At 38.5% G+C, this 17244-nt stretch overlaps 1 protein-coding gene across 2 annotated transcripts in view; it reads right to left on the bottom strand.

Annotated features, from left to right (window-relative positions):
* Positions 1-17244, bottom strand: part of grin2da (glutamate receptor, ionotropic, N-methyl D-aspartate 2D, a) — a 154169-nt gene that overhangs the window by 72444 nt on the left and 64481 nt on the right. For both annotated transcript variants that reach the window (XM_040022988.1, XM_040022989.1), the window contains one exon: positions 4076-4190. In XM_040022988.1, coding sequence (XP_039878922.1) covers positions 4076-4190 — 115 coding nt within the window. The remainder of the gene's footprint in view (positions 1-4075; positions 4191-17244) is intronic.

Here is a 17244-nt window from a genome sequence, read left to right as displayed (position 1 = left end):
ATGATTTAAAAAGCAGCCAACTCTGAAAGACCTTCATAAAGCCTGGCCTCTCTTATACAAAACGCCAGAGAAATTAAGGGTCACACAAGACTTTTGCACAATGTTAAAGAAATTTTAACCATGTAAGCCATGCTTATAAGTCAAATAGAAGTCTGAACAAGTAACAATCCAGCAAACAACAAAATGAAAAATTAAGTTCTAACAGTCTCAGTTATAGCCTCCACATCTTGTTTGAGATCTACAAGGAAGCCTGTGTGCAACGATATCATTTTCTTTATTTAATATTACTTTTATATTACAGTACTGTGCAAAAGTTTCAGGCAGGTGTGAAAAATGCTGTTAACAAAGAAAGCTTTCAGAAATATAAATGATTATTTATTGGCCCCAAATGTATTCTGCAGCAGGACAACGACCCCAAACATGCAGCCAAAGTCATTAAGAACTATCTTCAGCATAAAGAAGAACAAGAAGTAATGGAAGTGATGGTCCGGCCCCCACAGAGTCCTGATCTCAACATCATCGAGTGTCTCTGGGATTACATGAAGAGACAGAAGGATGTGAGGAAGCCTACATCCACATCCACTGTGGTTAGTTCTCCAAGATTTGGAACAACCTACCAGCCGAGTTCCTTCAAAAACTGTGTGCAAGTGTACCTAGAAGAACTGATGCTGTTTTGAAGGCAAAGGGTGGTCACAGCAAATATTGATTTGATTTACATTTGTCTTTTGTTCATCCACAGCATTTTGTTGACTGATAGAGGTAAAGACCCTACAATAATACTGAGAAAATCTTCTGTAGCTAACATTAGAAATTGTGTTTGTGTCCATGATGAATTTAAACACACTGTTATTTTATGTCTAATCTCCATTGCATTTCTCATCCTTAAGCTGATAAATGCACTTTTTCACCCCTAAATGCCAAGTACAATATGTTTAACACCTAGTTAGCATTTCTTTAAATCTGCTGTTTGATGTGGTTGTGGCCTGGTAAACCAAAGATGATGAGCTAAATGCTGAAATGCTCAACACAGTTGGGGCAAACTTCTCTATTGGGGAATTTCTCTACAAAATAACCTGAGCATAAGATACAAAAGAGCAGCACAACATTCACCTTTGTGAGCAACGGTGCAACATAACCTCTTATCTTTCAGTTTATCTGCTTGCTGCAGCCAGTTTTTTTTTTTAAATTCTATCTTCCCCAAGTGTATGGAAAACAAGTCAGAAGCCTATCTCCTCTGTCAATATTGCAGCCTTCATTCAGCAAAAATTCAATACAGGAAAGGTGAGATGCTTCAGAAAAGGGCTGAAGATTGTACTATGATTCCCACTGATAGAGCAGTACTTCAGTTTGCTGCCTCTTAGCACCAGGCAGAACTATAAATCGTCGCTTTCGTGTAAGGTTAACTATTGCCAGAAGACTGAAGAAATACAGCAGAAATACAGAGCTCAAAAGCAAAGAGAGACGGGGTGGAAAAAACATAACTAAAAAAGCTGAGACGTTACAAAATAAGTGCCCGTTGTTCAGCAGTCACTAAGCATCGTCAATATTATCACTGATCTGAATCTTGATGTGAGGCTTGTTATCTGCTGCAAAACAATCACCACCATCACCACCACCACCCTCAAACCACACCAACATTCAGTATAACTTTTTTTTAAACCTCAGAGTCCAGCATTGCAGCATGCTGCAAGCATTGCAGTGCAGCATTGTCAAGTTAATATGTTTTATCAAGAATGTGGGCAAGTGAAGAGAGAGTCTTAGAGGCCCTCTTAGATCATATATTTGCCATGACACACAGAGAAGAAGTGAAGCTGGTGACAAAAGAATGGCCAAATGAGATTGTACAACTGAATCTGACATCAAACAGAGCAAAACATTTCATTTGTTCTCTCAAATACTTCCACAGTTTCTTACTGTCTCTTTGATATATTGTTCATATTTCATGGTTTAGTTCACTATAATCATATGCTGTATAATCAGCATAATACAATGAGGACCAAATCTTGCAATTGCAGTTTGGCCACCTCTATAAAAGCAGATGTTTTGGCTATTTGCTGATCTTTGCAGGCGTGTATGCCCCAGCAAATACACCCCTAAATCATATTGTACTATGCTCTGAGAAGCCTAAGAATGCTGGCAGCCAGTGCCAGCGGTGCCTCAGCCTCCTATAGTAGATGCACCTATGGTATGAATTTGAAGTTCTAGGTGATTTTCAGAAAAAGTTGACATCTGACCTCGACCTTGAAGTCAAGGTCACTGAGATTTAAAATTTTCTGAAATTTTGAGTCGATATGGTAAAGAATTTCAAAATTCTTGGTGACATCATTCTTCAGTTATTGCATTTACAAGACTTTGAGAAAACCTGACCTCTGACTTCGACCTTTAGGTCCTCAAGGTCACTGAAATTCGATGAAGATTTTTAGCAGATGCACCTATAGTATAAAGTGCAAACTCCTACATCATCTTTTCCTCGAGTTATTGCATTCACAATCTTGGACCTGTGCTTTTAAGCCTGCAGGGTAAAAACAGTTACCATCCTAAACGTGAAAGTTCATGAAAGCAAGAAAAAACAAAACACTGAATAAGTGTGGCCTGGTTAGAAGGGTTCCCAGGAGTAAAGCATCCAACTTCTAAAAAGAATGCCTTGCAAAGTTGCATCTGCATAACCCACAGGAGTTCTGGAACAATGTCCCTTGGACAGACAAGATCAAAGAGGACATGTTTGGACAAAATGCACAGCGGCACATTTGCGGAAAACAAAATATAGCTCAAACACTTCATACTAATTGCCAAACGTGATGGTCGGGGGGGGTAATTTGGGCCTTTGCAGCCACAGGAACTGGGCACCTTGCTGTCACTGTCACAAACTCCTCTGTACATCAAAGTATTCTAGAGTCAAATGTGAGGCCATCTGTCTGACAGCTAAAGCTTGGCCAAAAGTGGGTTATGCAAAAGGACAAAGATCCCAAGCACAACTCAAATCTACAAATGATTGGCGGAAAAGACAATAATTAGAGTTTTGAGTGACTCGACCAAAATTCACCGTCTTAAATGTTACGGCAGGACTTTGAGAGAACTGTGTGTAAATGGATGCCTGCAAACTTCAATAAACTGAAGCAACATGAGAAACAGAAGTGTTGCTGTGAGAGACGTTAACATAAACAATCATGTGATTGAAATTTCCTTTGAAATTTACAGTATTGGCAGATTTGTTCCAAACAATATTTCCTTACTGTTAAAAATAATTTGCAAAAATACTTGATTCTAATATTATTTTAGTTTGCATACTATAATTTGCTGTAAAAAATTTCTTATATGTACTTCTTGTTCCTCAAAGACCTATGTATTTGCAGTATTTTGTGTTATCTTCTCTTTAAATGCTCCTTAAATCATTTTAAATGGATCTTTTGTCCAGATTCTTACATGAATACTCCTTAAATGCTGTATAGTGCTGAACTTTTAGGTCAGTGTTGAGCGACTGTAGACAGGTAACACACTACAGCAATGAGGGACTTACTGTGATGCTATGCAGTTAAAACAATGTGCTTGTGTGTGTTTATGTTTTTCTTTAAAATTTTGATTTTTTTTTCTTTCAGGTTTTCATTCTCAAAATTAGGGAGACCTTGAGTCTGCTACTTGCCAGTAAACATATTGAGTCTTAAAAGGTCAGGAGCAAATGGAACACAGTGGGAAGAATAAAAAGGTTTACTTATTTCTTCAGGTCGAAGGAAAGCTTGAGGAATTTAAAGTACCCACAGAAGGAAGACCTTGAATTTAGTACTATTACTGTACAACTGCTCCTGATGGCAAAGATATTGGACTGTGCGTTAGCACCTACTAACAAGGCTGAAAAACACAGACAGGAGTAGAAGGATGGAAAGGAGGGGGCCTAGGGGAGATCTAATATTGGAGAGAGGAAAGGAGGAAGAAGAGATGAGCTTCAGGCAGAGAGAGCATAAAAGGTGAAATTGAGCAGTGATGAGTTAGCATGTTTGATGGTGTGTGAAATTGTGGTTAGCCTATCTAGTCGCTACGTTTGGGTAATTAGTGCCAATTTACACAGATATGTACTGACCTCCTCCCAGCCTCTCCCGTTGGAATAGGAGATAACATCAAGCAGCGGTTTGGATAAGTAGCCATCACTGTTGAAAGAGTAGTCCCGTCCACCTATGGATATATTGGTGAAGTACCTGCAACAGAGATTGGAGAGCAGATAAGTTCTTTTTTCTTCAATCTATATACCTCTAATATGAAATCAATCAATTTGAGTGGAATAGAAAATGGGAATGATGATATGTTTCTGCTGTTTTTAAGGCATTAATTTGTTATTAATTTGTCTCATTTAATTTGCAACAAAATTCTCTTTGTTTCCAGAAAAGCGTCTGTTTTGCCATCTTATTTTTCACTGATGGATTTCCATGATGTCTACTGAGTGCATCCATGAACCCACAGCATTAAGCTCTGCTCACTTCTACTCTATTCTTATCCTTGTTATCCTGTGTCTAATGCAAAAGTTCTAGGAAATCTGCAACACACAATTTTCAACCTTATTACTTCTTATAGAAATTAAAAATAGCAGAAACGTTGAGCAATTTCTGCTTCTTTTTACTAGAAAGAAATAAAGAAGCAAAAGGAAAAAGAAAAAGTCCAGAAACAAGAATCAAGTAATCAGAGCTGTGAAGGTAGGGCTGAGACCTGCACTGCAGGGAACAAACATCAGGGATTCTGTGCTAAAGACAAAACACATTTCTAAGAGGAAATGACATTGTTGAGGTGCTGAGACTATGAGGTGAAGCAAAGACAAGATGAGGTGAGACTAGGAGGGGGACGCGAGATAAAGCAGTAAATTCGCTAAAATGTTTCCCCGACTTCAACTACAACAGCGGGAGGCTTGCAGAAGAACAATATGAGTGTAAGCCATGAAGGTCTTGAGCGCACTTTTAATACTTGAAAAGAAGCAAGTAGCATTGGTGCAAAACAGATAGTGAGAGAGAAAGAGAAGGCTTTGCCTTTGATGTTTTGTAATGAAACATCTACCCTAAAAGCACCTGGAAAAGAGCACATCAAAGCATCCTAATGAAGCCTGCATGTTCCCAAAAACAAGCAACCTCACTGAAAGAAAGCCTTAACAACTCAAGTAACCCTTAATCAACAGTAATCAGTCATGGAAACACAAAAATATATACTGCAGAAACAAGATGAAAAAGTGATATACCGTAGTAACTAAACTATTAGCAGCCCAACATCTGACTATACTGAAAAGAATTCAATTGAATTTGGTGAATTTGATTAATATGAATTCAGATGTTTGCAGGCCCATTGCCACAGGTGGATAAAATTAGTCTACCTCTGCAAACATTTATGAAAGATTTGGTCGTTCTAAAGAGCTCACTGAATTTCAGCATGGGACTGTAATAAGATACCGACAGTGCAAAGAGTGGTATTATTACAAAGTGGAAGCACTTTGAAACCACAGCATCTCAGCCACAAAGTGTTGGACAACATCAAGTTAAAGAGTGAGGCTGCTGAGTGCTGAGGTGGAAACGACATGTTGACTCAGTATCTGCAGAGCTCTAAAGCACCTCTGGTGTTAACGCCAAAGGTGTTAACACCAGAGGGAGCTTCATGGCATGGGTTTCCAATGCAGCCACAGAACCTGGGCACCTTGCAGTCAATGCGTCAATCATGAAATCTCTGTATACCAAAGTATTCTAGAGTTAAATGTCCGACAGCTAAAGCTTGGCTGAAACAAGTTTATGCAACAGAAGAACAATCCCGTGCACACCAGAATGGTTGACAAAGAAAGGAACCAAGGTAATGCAACTGTGCAAAGTCCAGACTTCAACCTGATTCAAATGTTGTGATGGGAACTTGCAAGTGACAGCAAACCTTGAACTGAAGCACCCTTGTTATGATGAGTGGATCAAAACTCTTCCACAGGGATTTAAAAAGAGTGATAAAGTCATCTAGAAAATGATTACTTCAAGTTATTGCTGATAAAGATGGTTCCATAAGCGAGGGAATTATTGAGTGTACTACAGTTACAATGGCCACTGTCTTTGGACTGTGGGAGGAGCTGGAGGACCCAAAGAAAGCACATGAAAACTCCAAACAGAAAGGCCTGAGCTGACCAGAATCCTTGAAACTTCTTGATGTGAAGTTAAAGTGCCAACACTACATGACCTTGCAAGTAGGTTCTTGGTTGAAAACACTTCTAACTTCTCATGTTTTTGACATAGTCATCATTACTTTTTTTTTTTGACATGCAACTGCAACTCAAATGCACAATCTACTCAAAATATACTCCAGTCAGAAACTCTAAGATCAGAATAATTATTGAAGAGATACCTGTAAATAATAAAACAAGCATCAACCCACTTTTTTCAGCATCATTTCCAGTTATCGTAATAAAGTGAATAATGCCAAATCTACTGCAAATTGTTTCACATTCAGAATACTCAGAAGGATTCATTTAATGGATATTAACTGGTTTATATATATATTTTTAATGTCTCAAAAATGAGGCTAAAAGCCTGCTGTCATAACCTTTCCCAGGCTCACAGTGCAGAACCGCTGTCAATACAAGAGCTCTCAGTCATTTTACTTATTTTTCTTTTTTAAATTCAGCACAATGAACAGTAAAGGAGCACAAGTGAAATGAGATGTGGCTCCTTTATGATCAACAAATGGTGGATTCAGCTGACTTTGTTCCCACTTCTCAAAGGGAAACTGGCAGGTTTATAGCCACTGCTTTAAAATAAAAACTTTCTTTCAGCATGGTCATGCAATGTAAGCACAAAAAGATAATTCACTTCACGGCTTATATGCAAGAGATTTGGGCAAAACTGAACTGCAACTTTAACTTGTCATAAGCAAACAAACAGAAAATCATGAGGCTGGGTGAATTCATTTTCGGTTATATTAAAATAGATTTCTACCCTTTTAATGTGTATGTGTTAGTCCCCATAGGGAAATTGCTCCTCTGCATTTAACCCATTCACCCAGTGAAGCAGTGGGCAGCCACCAATGCAGCGCCCGGGGAGCAGTGTGTAGGGACGGTACCTTGCTCAGGGGTACCTCAGGGTAACCGTTCAGTGGAGTCGAACCCCCGACCTTCCGATCATGGGGCCACAACTCTACAACTCTACCTACTGAGCTATCCCTGCCCCTTTTTTTTTTAATTTTTTTTTTTATATATAACCATAACAGCCATAAAACACCACAGCTGCCATTATATCAGAATACAGTTGTGTATATGATCATCTCAGCCTTCAGCAGCCGAAACAGCAAGAACTCCTTCGGCACATCAGCTACAGATGTAACCTCGTAGACCACGCACCTCTGATGGCATTTTTACAAAAAGAAGGCACTTGTGTATGTGCCTCTGAATTCATGAGTACCCATTTCATGACTGGAAAGTGTTTGACTTTCCTGAAAATGGAAGGCTTCTAACCCGCTGCTGTGCCCACAAGCAGCTGATGTTGCCTGACATCTGGCAGGTCCCCGAGGTCGTCAGTATTTCTGTTTCACCTGCTTTTACACCTGAGAAAAAGTCTGCCTCGAGGCTCGCAGTGGCACGAGAAAGAAATGTCTCCATCCCTTCTGCCAGGTAAAGCTGGATTGCACCTGAGTGTAGGCTAAAATGTCACACCCCCCACCCTCACCTCCCTTTTTTTCCTTTTACTTCCACTATCCTTTTATCCTTTACTTTGCCTCTGCTTCTTACTTCCACCCTACCATCTCAAATTCTCTTGGTTCCCCCCCCCACACACACACACGGTACAGTACAGCGCAGAGATGCAGGGTACCAGCAGTGACAGCAGCAAGAAAGTCTGGAAGAGCAGCAGGAGCTGGAGGAGGTTGAGAGAGAGCATGAGAAATAAAGATAAGGTGGAAGGGAAAAAAAGAACATCTTGGAAACTGTGACTAGGATAAAAGTAAGAGACGGGGAGAGAGACGAAGAGAAAGAAGAGTGCAACAGAAGAGGGAGACAGACGCAGACAGCGAGAGCGTACGCAATACAGAGAATAAGACAAAGAGGGCTGCGTGGCACAGAAACATGATTCACTGAAGTGCTTTACTGAGAATGGGTACCAGCAAATAGGTCTGCTACCGGTATGAACCAGCAGCTGCTACAGGAAAAATCCAAAAGATGAGTTTAAGAAGCTCTTTAACCCGCAATGTAAATTTAACAACCAATCCTCTCCCTGACAATGTCAAATCAAAGGAATAGTTAATAGCATAATAGTTCATTATTTTACTTTTCAAGGCAGAGATAAGATGCAACGAGTCACCTTTCAGTAAGTGCAAGGTTTCATCTCAATGGTTTATTCTGTTATACCCCTTATAAGATCGCTGTTGAATGTGTGACGTCTTAAATGGAAAGCTTTGGTTTTGTTTGTGTTTTCTGTCCTGTAGGTTCCACTTGTCAATCAGACGAGCCGCGAGTTCCTTTTCTATGAATGTTTGTGTACTGAGCTGCCAGCGCTCATGCTAACTGCCCAGATCTTCCTCTACATGTACCAAAGAAACATCTGCTAAAGCCTCAGGGAACACCTTTGTTAAAAATAAAACATAATTAAACATTTTTGTCACAGTTTTGTTTTTTTCACCTTCTGATGTCACTCCTCATAAGTATTTGAAATTTAAAAGAAATCACTTGATTTATTCTTTATTGTTGTTATTGTTATTATTATTATTATCATTATTATCATCATCATTTTCAATCAGGGTAGGTCACTGGTAACTGCTAACTTTACTTTGCACACTGTTAAGCATGAATATCCCAATACCCCCTTCTTCTTATTCTTATTATATTCTTATATTATCTTATATTCGTATATTATTATTATGGTTGTATAAATGTTGAATGTTAAAATTCATCATACAAATTGTAAAAAATAAATAAATAGCGTTCTCTCTTCTGTCATATCTCTAGCCATCTGATAAGATAAATTATGGATTTATATCTGTGGATTTGGTTTGATAGTGGTTAATGGGACTGACATGGAAGTCTGATGGAATTTATATTTTGGTTCACCTTATTTATGTAGTTTTACACTTTATTCATATTTGCAAATTTCTGTTAAAAAAAAGGGGTGTAAATATCCATCTTATTTTCATAAGCTAGCTAGAGACACAGTGACCACCCAGTGACACAAATTTTTGTCTGTCATGGAAGCTTCTGTGGGAGCAGTTCATTGCAGCTTGATCCATAAAAAACCTACACAGCTTTGTTAGTGTCTTCTACATGTTCTTTTTCACTGCTGTAGTAGCCATTTCTTAATGTTTCGCCAACTTCCCTTTATTCACTAGGAGGTCTTTAGCTATTAAAAGTCATCAGATATACATATTTTTTTAGATTCAATATGTTTTAAAAGTGAATGCAAATAAGTTTTAGTAAATATTATATTTACATCAGTAATGTTGACTGTGATAAAATTAAGATGATTTCCTAAAAAACAAACAAACCCAAAAACAACTTGTGACTTTGTGACCAAGGAGGCAGAGTCACGTGAAGACAGAAAAGAAAAAAAAAAGAGAAAAAAAGAATGACAGAGTGAAGCAGGAGACTCTCACAGACTCTCAGCGGGAAACCAGGCTCTACCTACACAACAGCCGAGCTCAGATGGAGCCTGATGTAATCGATGAATTTACTACTGAGACATGTGACAGCTGTGCATCAAACAGTGGAGGAAGAAACGTTCCCAGTGGAATTAGTACCCGTTTTATGAGCATCCTAGCTGGGAGGCAAGAGAAAAATAAATATCATGGGGCTACAGCTGAAAAGAAGAAATTAAAGAACAGAAAGACAGCGGAGGGGAAAAAAAGCAAGACAGGGAAAGAAATAGACCCATCAATGTTGAAAAAGAAATAATTCAGGGATTCAGTGGAGGATAACACTCGGCTCACCCTGGTTAATCCACCTTTTCATTTGTAGCAATAAAGTTTACCCAGGCCTACATCTATTCCAGCTCACAGAGGGGCAGAGAAAAGCTCGCCTAAAGATTGTGGAAATCCTGGGCTAGACAGAAAGAAGCTCATCTTAGCGTAGATTTTCAGTAGGATGAATTGGATGTCAAGTATTTAGATCTGATTCAATACTGATGCTAACTTTAGAAATACTGTGCCATTAACACAGAAAGCATGTTGAGGTCAGAATCAATGTTTTCTCATTTTTCCCTTAACATTAACCAGAAGCTGAAAACTAACCAAAAAAAATTGTTGTATACAGTGTATGTATTTATTTATTTATTTGGCCTCTGTACACCATAAACCACTCCCACCATGATAACATCAGCCCCTCCCCTTTTCAGCTTTAATTCAAGGTATTACACCCAACATCCATTAACTATTTAACCTATTTTTAGAGGCTAAAAAATATTTTTTAATACTGCCTGACATTTAGGACCCATGGACATTGCTAAATTCTGTGTTGCCTACCTTGAGATATTCTCCTAGGCCATGGAGGGGGGGGAACTCCAGGCATCGAGGGCCGGTGTCCTGCAGGTTTTAGATGTGTCCTTGATCCAACAGAGCTGATTCAAATGGCTAAATTACCTCCTCAACATGTCTTGAAGTTCTCCAGAGGCCTGGTAATGAACTAAACATTTGAGTCAGGTCTGTTGACACAGGGTGAGATCTAAAACCTGCAGGACACCGGCCCTTGAGGCCTGGAGTTCCCCACCCTTGTCCTAGGCCTTTAGTACAGCCACCGTCTGCTTTTCATGGGTATTTTTGGCTTTGGTTTTGTCTTTGATAACTAAAGCCATGCTCTACTGAATCGAAACCAGGGGACTGACACTGACTTGACCATCAAAGAATAACTAATTCCTTCACCTTTAAAATCTCTTGGGTTGCTTTTGCAGTATGTGTTGGACCATTATCTGTTGGCACTGTGAAAAAATGATCAGTTTTGAGCAGAGAGTATATAGTCCTACAGTTCACATTCATCCTGCTACTTATGTTAGCACTCACATCATGAATACACATTAATGGCCCAATTCCAGTGAGAGCCATAGGTGCCCATATATACCATATCATTGCCTGCACTATGTTTGGCAGATCATGTGGGATCCTTCAGATCATGTTTCTCTCCTTCTCCATACTTTTCTTGTCCAGTAAATCCTGGTTTCATCTGTCCAAACATTTTCTTTTTCAGAATTATGCAGGCCTTTTGTGGTTAAATCTATTCTCTTCTTGTTGTTCTAAAGTGGAACCAGTGGTTTGCACCTTGTGGTAAACCCTCTATTTCTATTCATAAAGGCTTCTCCTGATTTGACACTGACATGAATTTTGCCACCGGCTGCCCACATATTTGGTCAAAGTTGCTGGTTCCAATTATATGTCATCAACAATGAATGCATATTGTTTTTTGTTTTTTTTACATTGTTTAAATTTTGTTATTGTTTAGAGCATCTTCTTTTATAATAACTGTGTTAGTCGTCACAAAAAAGGGGGCAAGCAAGTCTATTGTTCTATGGCAGAAAAGTGAGTTAACGGTAAAGTCATTACAGTATATCATTCACTAAGGCCAGAGACTGACTGACCAGTCGCTTAATAAATAAAAAACTGTGTTGTTTAACATCAAATAAATGGGGGAAAAAAGAAAAAAAAAACACAACCCATTCTAATCTCAGAACATGAAATAGACACAAGCTTTCGGCACCTGTGCCTCGATGCTTCAGCCGTGACAAAAAGGGGCTAATACTCCTGTTTAAAATAGAAAATGGTATTTATTCAGCACTTTTCTGCTCTTGCTGAGCACTCAAAGCACGTCTACACCACAAGCCACATTCATCCACTTACGCACACATTCATACAGCACTTTAATCTATGCACTTTAAGCACTTAAAAAAAAAAATCTATTTCTGATGGATCCATCAGGGGCAGTGGATGTTTAGTATCCTGCCCAAGGACTCCTCACCATGTGGACTTCACACTGATCCTCCAGATTAGCAGACAGCCTAATCTACCACTAAAGTCAAACTTTGTTTCTGTGATGTGATAACAAAGTCACCATGAGAAGATAGAAGGGGCATCATGAAGTACAAGTTTGTTGACTGGGAAACCTTTGATTGTATTTAATAAGCTTAGACAGAAATGTTTCATAACAATGAAAGGTTAATAAATTCTAAAGGGTAGCCAGTGGATGTGAGGATCCTCGTACATGGTGATGGTGATGGGGCTAACACATGTTTCAACTGCTCCTTTTAGCAGAAAAGTCTTTGTTGGTTTGTTTGTCTTAACTTTACAGGAATATTAATTCCATGCTGATTATGAATATTTATGTCTCATGTTTGGTTATTGGTTTATCAGTTACCTTTAGCTCACTGTTCTGTCATTGACCACACTCACCTCTCTGTTGTTTCTTCTAACCAATCACACTAAACTCTCAACAGCTTGGCAACTACAAGTGGAGCTGTCAGGGCAGGAGTTGTTTCAAATTACACAACAGAAACAATAAGCAAGTAACAGATTCACAGAGTCCTTGTGGTGAAAATGATGAATCAATACTGTTTCATTTCAGATTCAGCAACTCACATCTAATACGCTGGAAAAACAGGTGGAAAAATTTGCCAAAAAAGAGGCAAAAAATGGTTACATTTTGACAAAAAAAAAAAAAGTTATCAAGGAATTAGAGAACCCATCAAACATTAAAAAGCAATATATATATATAAAAATAAAGAATTCTAATATCTTATCACATATTTTGTCTCAATCCCAGTATCTATGAACATATCTTAAGATGAGGAAAAAAATTATCAAAAAATACTTTTGCTTTTTAAATATCATTTTTCATTCAGTCCATTACAAATGACAAGAACATCAAATTCCCCAGTGTAATCAGAGGAATATCTCAGACGGGAGGTGTGCAGTACATTAGAGAGAGGCTGTTCAAATGATCCATTTGGGCAGAGACATGACAAAGAGACTGCCTGTCTCTCTGTTTGATATGGCGGATGTCCTAATGGTTTATAGTCCTGCCCTAATAAGCACCAAAGCTGGTTGGTGTGATTTTTCCATCAGTGAAAACATTCAGCCTTTTTGCAGGCTGTCGCAGAAAAGATTTCTTTGTAACCATGACAACTTATTCAAAAGTAAAAAAGAGATGCGCAGAGAGCAAGATGGAGAGTTAACGAGAAAGATGAAAAACAGCAATGGAGAGAGAGTTAGCTGGAATGATCAAGAATCATTTCATGCTCGGTGTAATGAAAGTCAGAGATTTGTCAGCATTTATTCACCATCTCTCTTCTTCTTATATCCTCTTATCTGCACTCTCATGTTGATGCTACATATTCCTGAATATATTTTCAGGAGGAAAGAAAAAAATGAACAAAGCATTACAGGAAGATAGCTTTGTGATTACCACCTTTTCAAAGGAAATATCACTTCACGCACATATGTATAGATATTGTACTGAAAGCTTGCCCAATGTTCCAGAACTGTAAACATTAAAAGCCTGGTAGGATGTTGGCATAGGAATAACCTTGTTTACAGATAGTTTATCTTGAATGCATTTGGCCATGGATATAATTATTCAGCATTTTTGAAAGAGAAATGCAGACGACTCATCTTTAAAATTTACTACTGAAACTTGAAACAACTTAGTGCAAACACCAATACAACTGGAAATGGATTTCTTCCATTCTGAATCTACCCCTATCCATTGTAAGTTATTCCAGTTGGTGGTGATGCTATAATAAAGTAGCCACTCTTGCATGATGATCGCTCCACAGATTTCATAAACAAAGACGGCAACGAAGCAGATTGTTTTCTTATTCTGACCAGCAGAAAAACATGGCAGTAGCCTAAATTATCAATTATTTATTTGATTGAAACATTCAGTTTATTGTGTAAGAATTCAAATTAAATATTGAAGCTGGCACGCCAGGTTGAGTGATGCAATTTGGAAAGGGAATGAAAATCTGGCTTGTTAAAATGGCATTTAACTGTTTTAATTATGTTTGATTGTATCCCCTCTGTCTACAAGAGAACACGTGACACTGAGATTATTGTCTAAATTAATGCTTTTATACAGGCATTAATTTTGTACTGGGTATACATTGAAATTTTATACTTTATACTTTTGTAAATGTATAATTATTCTGTAGATGTTACACTGAGAGCAGTGATAAATAATCACACCAACAGGTATCAGAGTCTTTGTCCTTCTGTGTTTTTATTTTTTTACTTTTTGTTCTTTCACAAATCACATCTAAATCACGTCCAGCACACAACTACATTACACAGTTCAGTGAAAGGTTTGTTCAGGGTTGGCAGAATCATATTTCTTGTTACTGTCAGAAAGCAGGAAATACTCTGACCCAGTAGGTGTGTCCTGTTCTGTCCCCAACCTTAGGTGCCACCCTCGTGTCCAGCTGACTCTACTCAGCAATTAGGTCACAGTAGTTAAGACAAGACAGGGTGTTGTTTAGTGATTTAGACTTTTTAACTTGCGCTTTGGTTGACCAGCTTCTGGGATTTGTTTTGTCTCATTTCTCATGATGGTGATAGTGTCTTGTCTGTCTCTTTCAATTTAATTATGAACAGAGTCTCTGCTTTGACCAGTTAGTCTCCTTTTTCGACCTGGACACTTTTTGTTGATTCCCTACATCCTCTGGATTAGTTCAGGAGAATATAACAAGTGGGGGCTTGTCTAGGATCTGAAAAAGGGTGTCCAGCATAAGCAGTATTTGGTTTTTGCTTGAGATGGTTGCCACTACCCGTGGTTTCATCTGTCTAAACATAATACTATCTGTGGAAAATGCAAATTTACCCTAACACACCAAACTTCACCTAATTATCTTCTGGAGCATGCTAGGCGTGAAGTAACTTGAAAGGCAAAAACGTCGCTAACTGGCGCCCTGAACTGCCTAGCCCCAACAAGGAAGTTATGCCCACCCAGGATTATAGTGACATTTTTTTTAAAAAAGCAAAATAATAAAAGAATGCCCGAAGAAAGAAGGTAAAAAGCTCAATTGGACACTCGCCTCACAGTGCTTTACTTGTTCCACATTTTGTCATATTACAGCTTTATTCCAAAATGGACTAATTTTTAATTCTAAACACCAGATAACAAAGTGCATATTATTCTTTTTTTAATTTTTAATAAGAAAGCTAAAAAATAATTTCATAATTTTTTCCACTTCATTATCATGAAGTATGTAGAATTTTGAGATGATCTCAGTGATGCCAAAATCAGCTGATTGGTCAGCAGATACTCTTAATCCAGTTGGAAAGCTAAGTTTTCCAGTTTTTATAGAGGATAATTAAGCTGATGTACCCTGCTAACACTGCCTGTGCATCTGGAAGCTGCAACTTTTGCTCTCGCTCATCTGGCTCTTGGGGAAGTGTGGTCGGAAAAAAGCAGAAAATGTTGTTGGTGAAAATGAAAGTCTTTGACCACAGTGGTACATTTTTTTTTGTTTGTTTTGTGAAAAGAGCGAAGAAACAAATCGACAATATTTTCTTTATTTGTCATGAATAAATTATCATTTCAAAGAAGTTTTAAAATGGATGTTGAGAACGGATGTATCCATGCAGGAGTGTGTTCAAAAAACAGTTGCATCATTGTTTGTTACTGAAATAAAAAAGAAAAACTACAGAAACTGACCAAACTAAAAATAGATCAATCAATCAAAAAGACTTGCAGTGATTGACCAGCAAACTACAGGGCGCACAACAGCAACACACTAACATGTCTTTAGCGTCTCACTGTGAGTAAAGACACAACGTTTGCCAAAGTACACTGCAGGAGTCCACCGTGAAAACATTTCTAACCACAAACCTAATCAGACACTAATTACCGTCACCTTCAGTGAACTCAGAGCCAACCACAAGCCAGAAGCCTCAGTAAGAGCAGTGAACACATCAAAACAGTTACAAGGTAAGTTATGGAGATAAGAGTTAATTTCATGGTAGTCAGGTGTGCCTTTGTTGGACTACTTGGTTGTGTGACAGACCTTGTACACATGATCAAGCTTTTCCCCAGCTACAGTGATAGGATTGTGCTATATTATTTTAGCTTTCTTTGGATGGACTTTGGTGCTAATTAGGTGTTGCCCTTACACTGAACAGCATTTTGTAATGCTAGAAGCAGTTATGGTTGTTCAAGGGAACCAAGCAAATTAACTTGCCCTACCTCCCATTGCTGACACAGAGGATACTGCCAAATAAATCTCAATTTAACTTTTTTCTCCATTATTTTAAATCCTTAAATTATCACAAAACTGCTAAGTTATGACTGATGTCGTAAGGTGCTGCTTTCAATATGCAAATCTAAGTGTATAGGTGCCTCTCTGTGATTGGTGGACCCAGAAGATGGAGGGATACAGACTGGTTACCTAACTAGTGGTGCTGTCAGCGTTAATCTCGTTAAAATGACATTAACACCATAACCGCATTAACGTGGCAAATCTCCGTTAGTAAATTTAATTTAATAAATTATTTAATGACCTATTTAAATAATTCATTTTGTCACTCCTGGCCCTCTATAGAGGCCGGCCAGTCATTCATCCTCTGCTCATCCCAAACAGCCACACCTTTACCTGTGAAGCATATTCTAAAAACCTTTAATGTTGTTTGCTACATTGAGGAGTTTGTAGGGGTGGACTGATCATAGTTTTCTCCTGTCTGTCTTTGTTAGGGAGGCACCTTATTGTTACCTGGTTTATTCATTTTAGATATGTTTGGTAAATAATTCAGATAGTTTCCTTGCGTTTTTGTTGTTTTGGCATAAAGTCCACTGTGAACTTGCATTCAGCTCCTTCTAAGTGTTAAAATCCAAAGTAAAATAACATATTACAAATAAATCGTTGTAAAATTGTACCAACTGTTTGCTGCGGCTGCTTGAGGTCTGAGGATGATCCACTCTGTCTGGCAACCCTAACATGCATAACAGTTAGTAAATGATAAGAGCAAGAAAAGAACTGCTGCCCATGCAGCAATTTCAATGGTTTTTTTTTCAGTATCGGCCCCCCTTCATGTGCTTTCTGCTTCTCTGGACTCTCAACTCATCTCCTTCTCATATCGACGTATGTGGTCTGTCACGGCTGGCGGATGAGCCGTGTGAGTGGACGAAAGGGGACCCATGCAGCACACGTGAGTGAAGTTATTACACTTGGAGTGGCAAAACAGCAATGAATGGTAAGAAACTAACTGGATAACTAAGAGCAACCTAGTCCACAAACGAGAGCAGAGACGCAGACTAGAGGGTAACGACTGACCGGATAGACAACCGCA

The sequence above is a fragment of the Simochromis diagramma genome, unplaced genomic scaffold (genome assembly GCF_900408965.1).
Source record: "Simochromis diagramma unplaced genomic scaffold, fSimDia1.1 OVJJ01000307.1, whole genome shotgun sequence".
In the NCBI taxonomy this organism is placed as follows: Eukaryota; Metazoa; Chordata; class Actinopteri; order Cichliformes; family Cichlidae; genus Simochromis; species Simochromis diagramma.
Note: the sequence above shows the minus strand (reverse complement) of the source record. Positions and strands in the feature narration are given on the sequence as shown.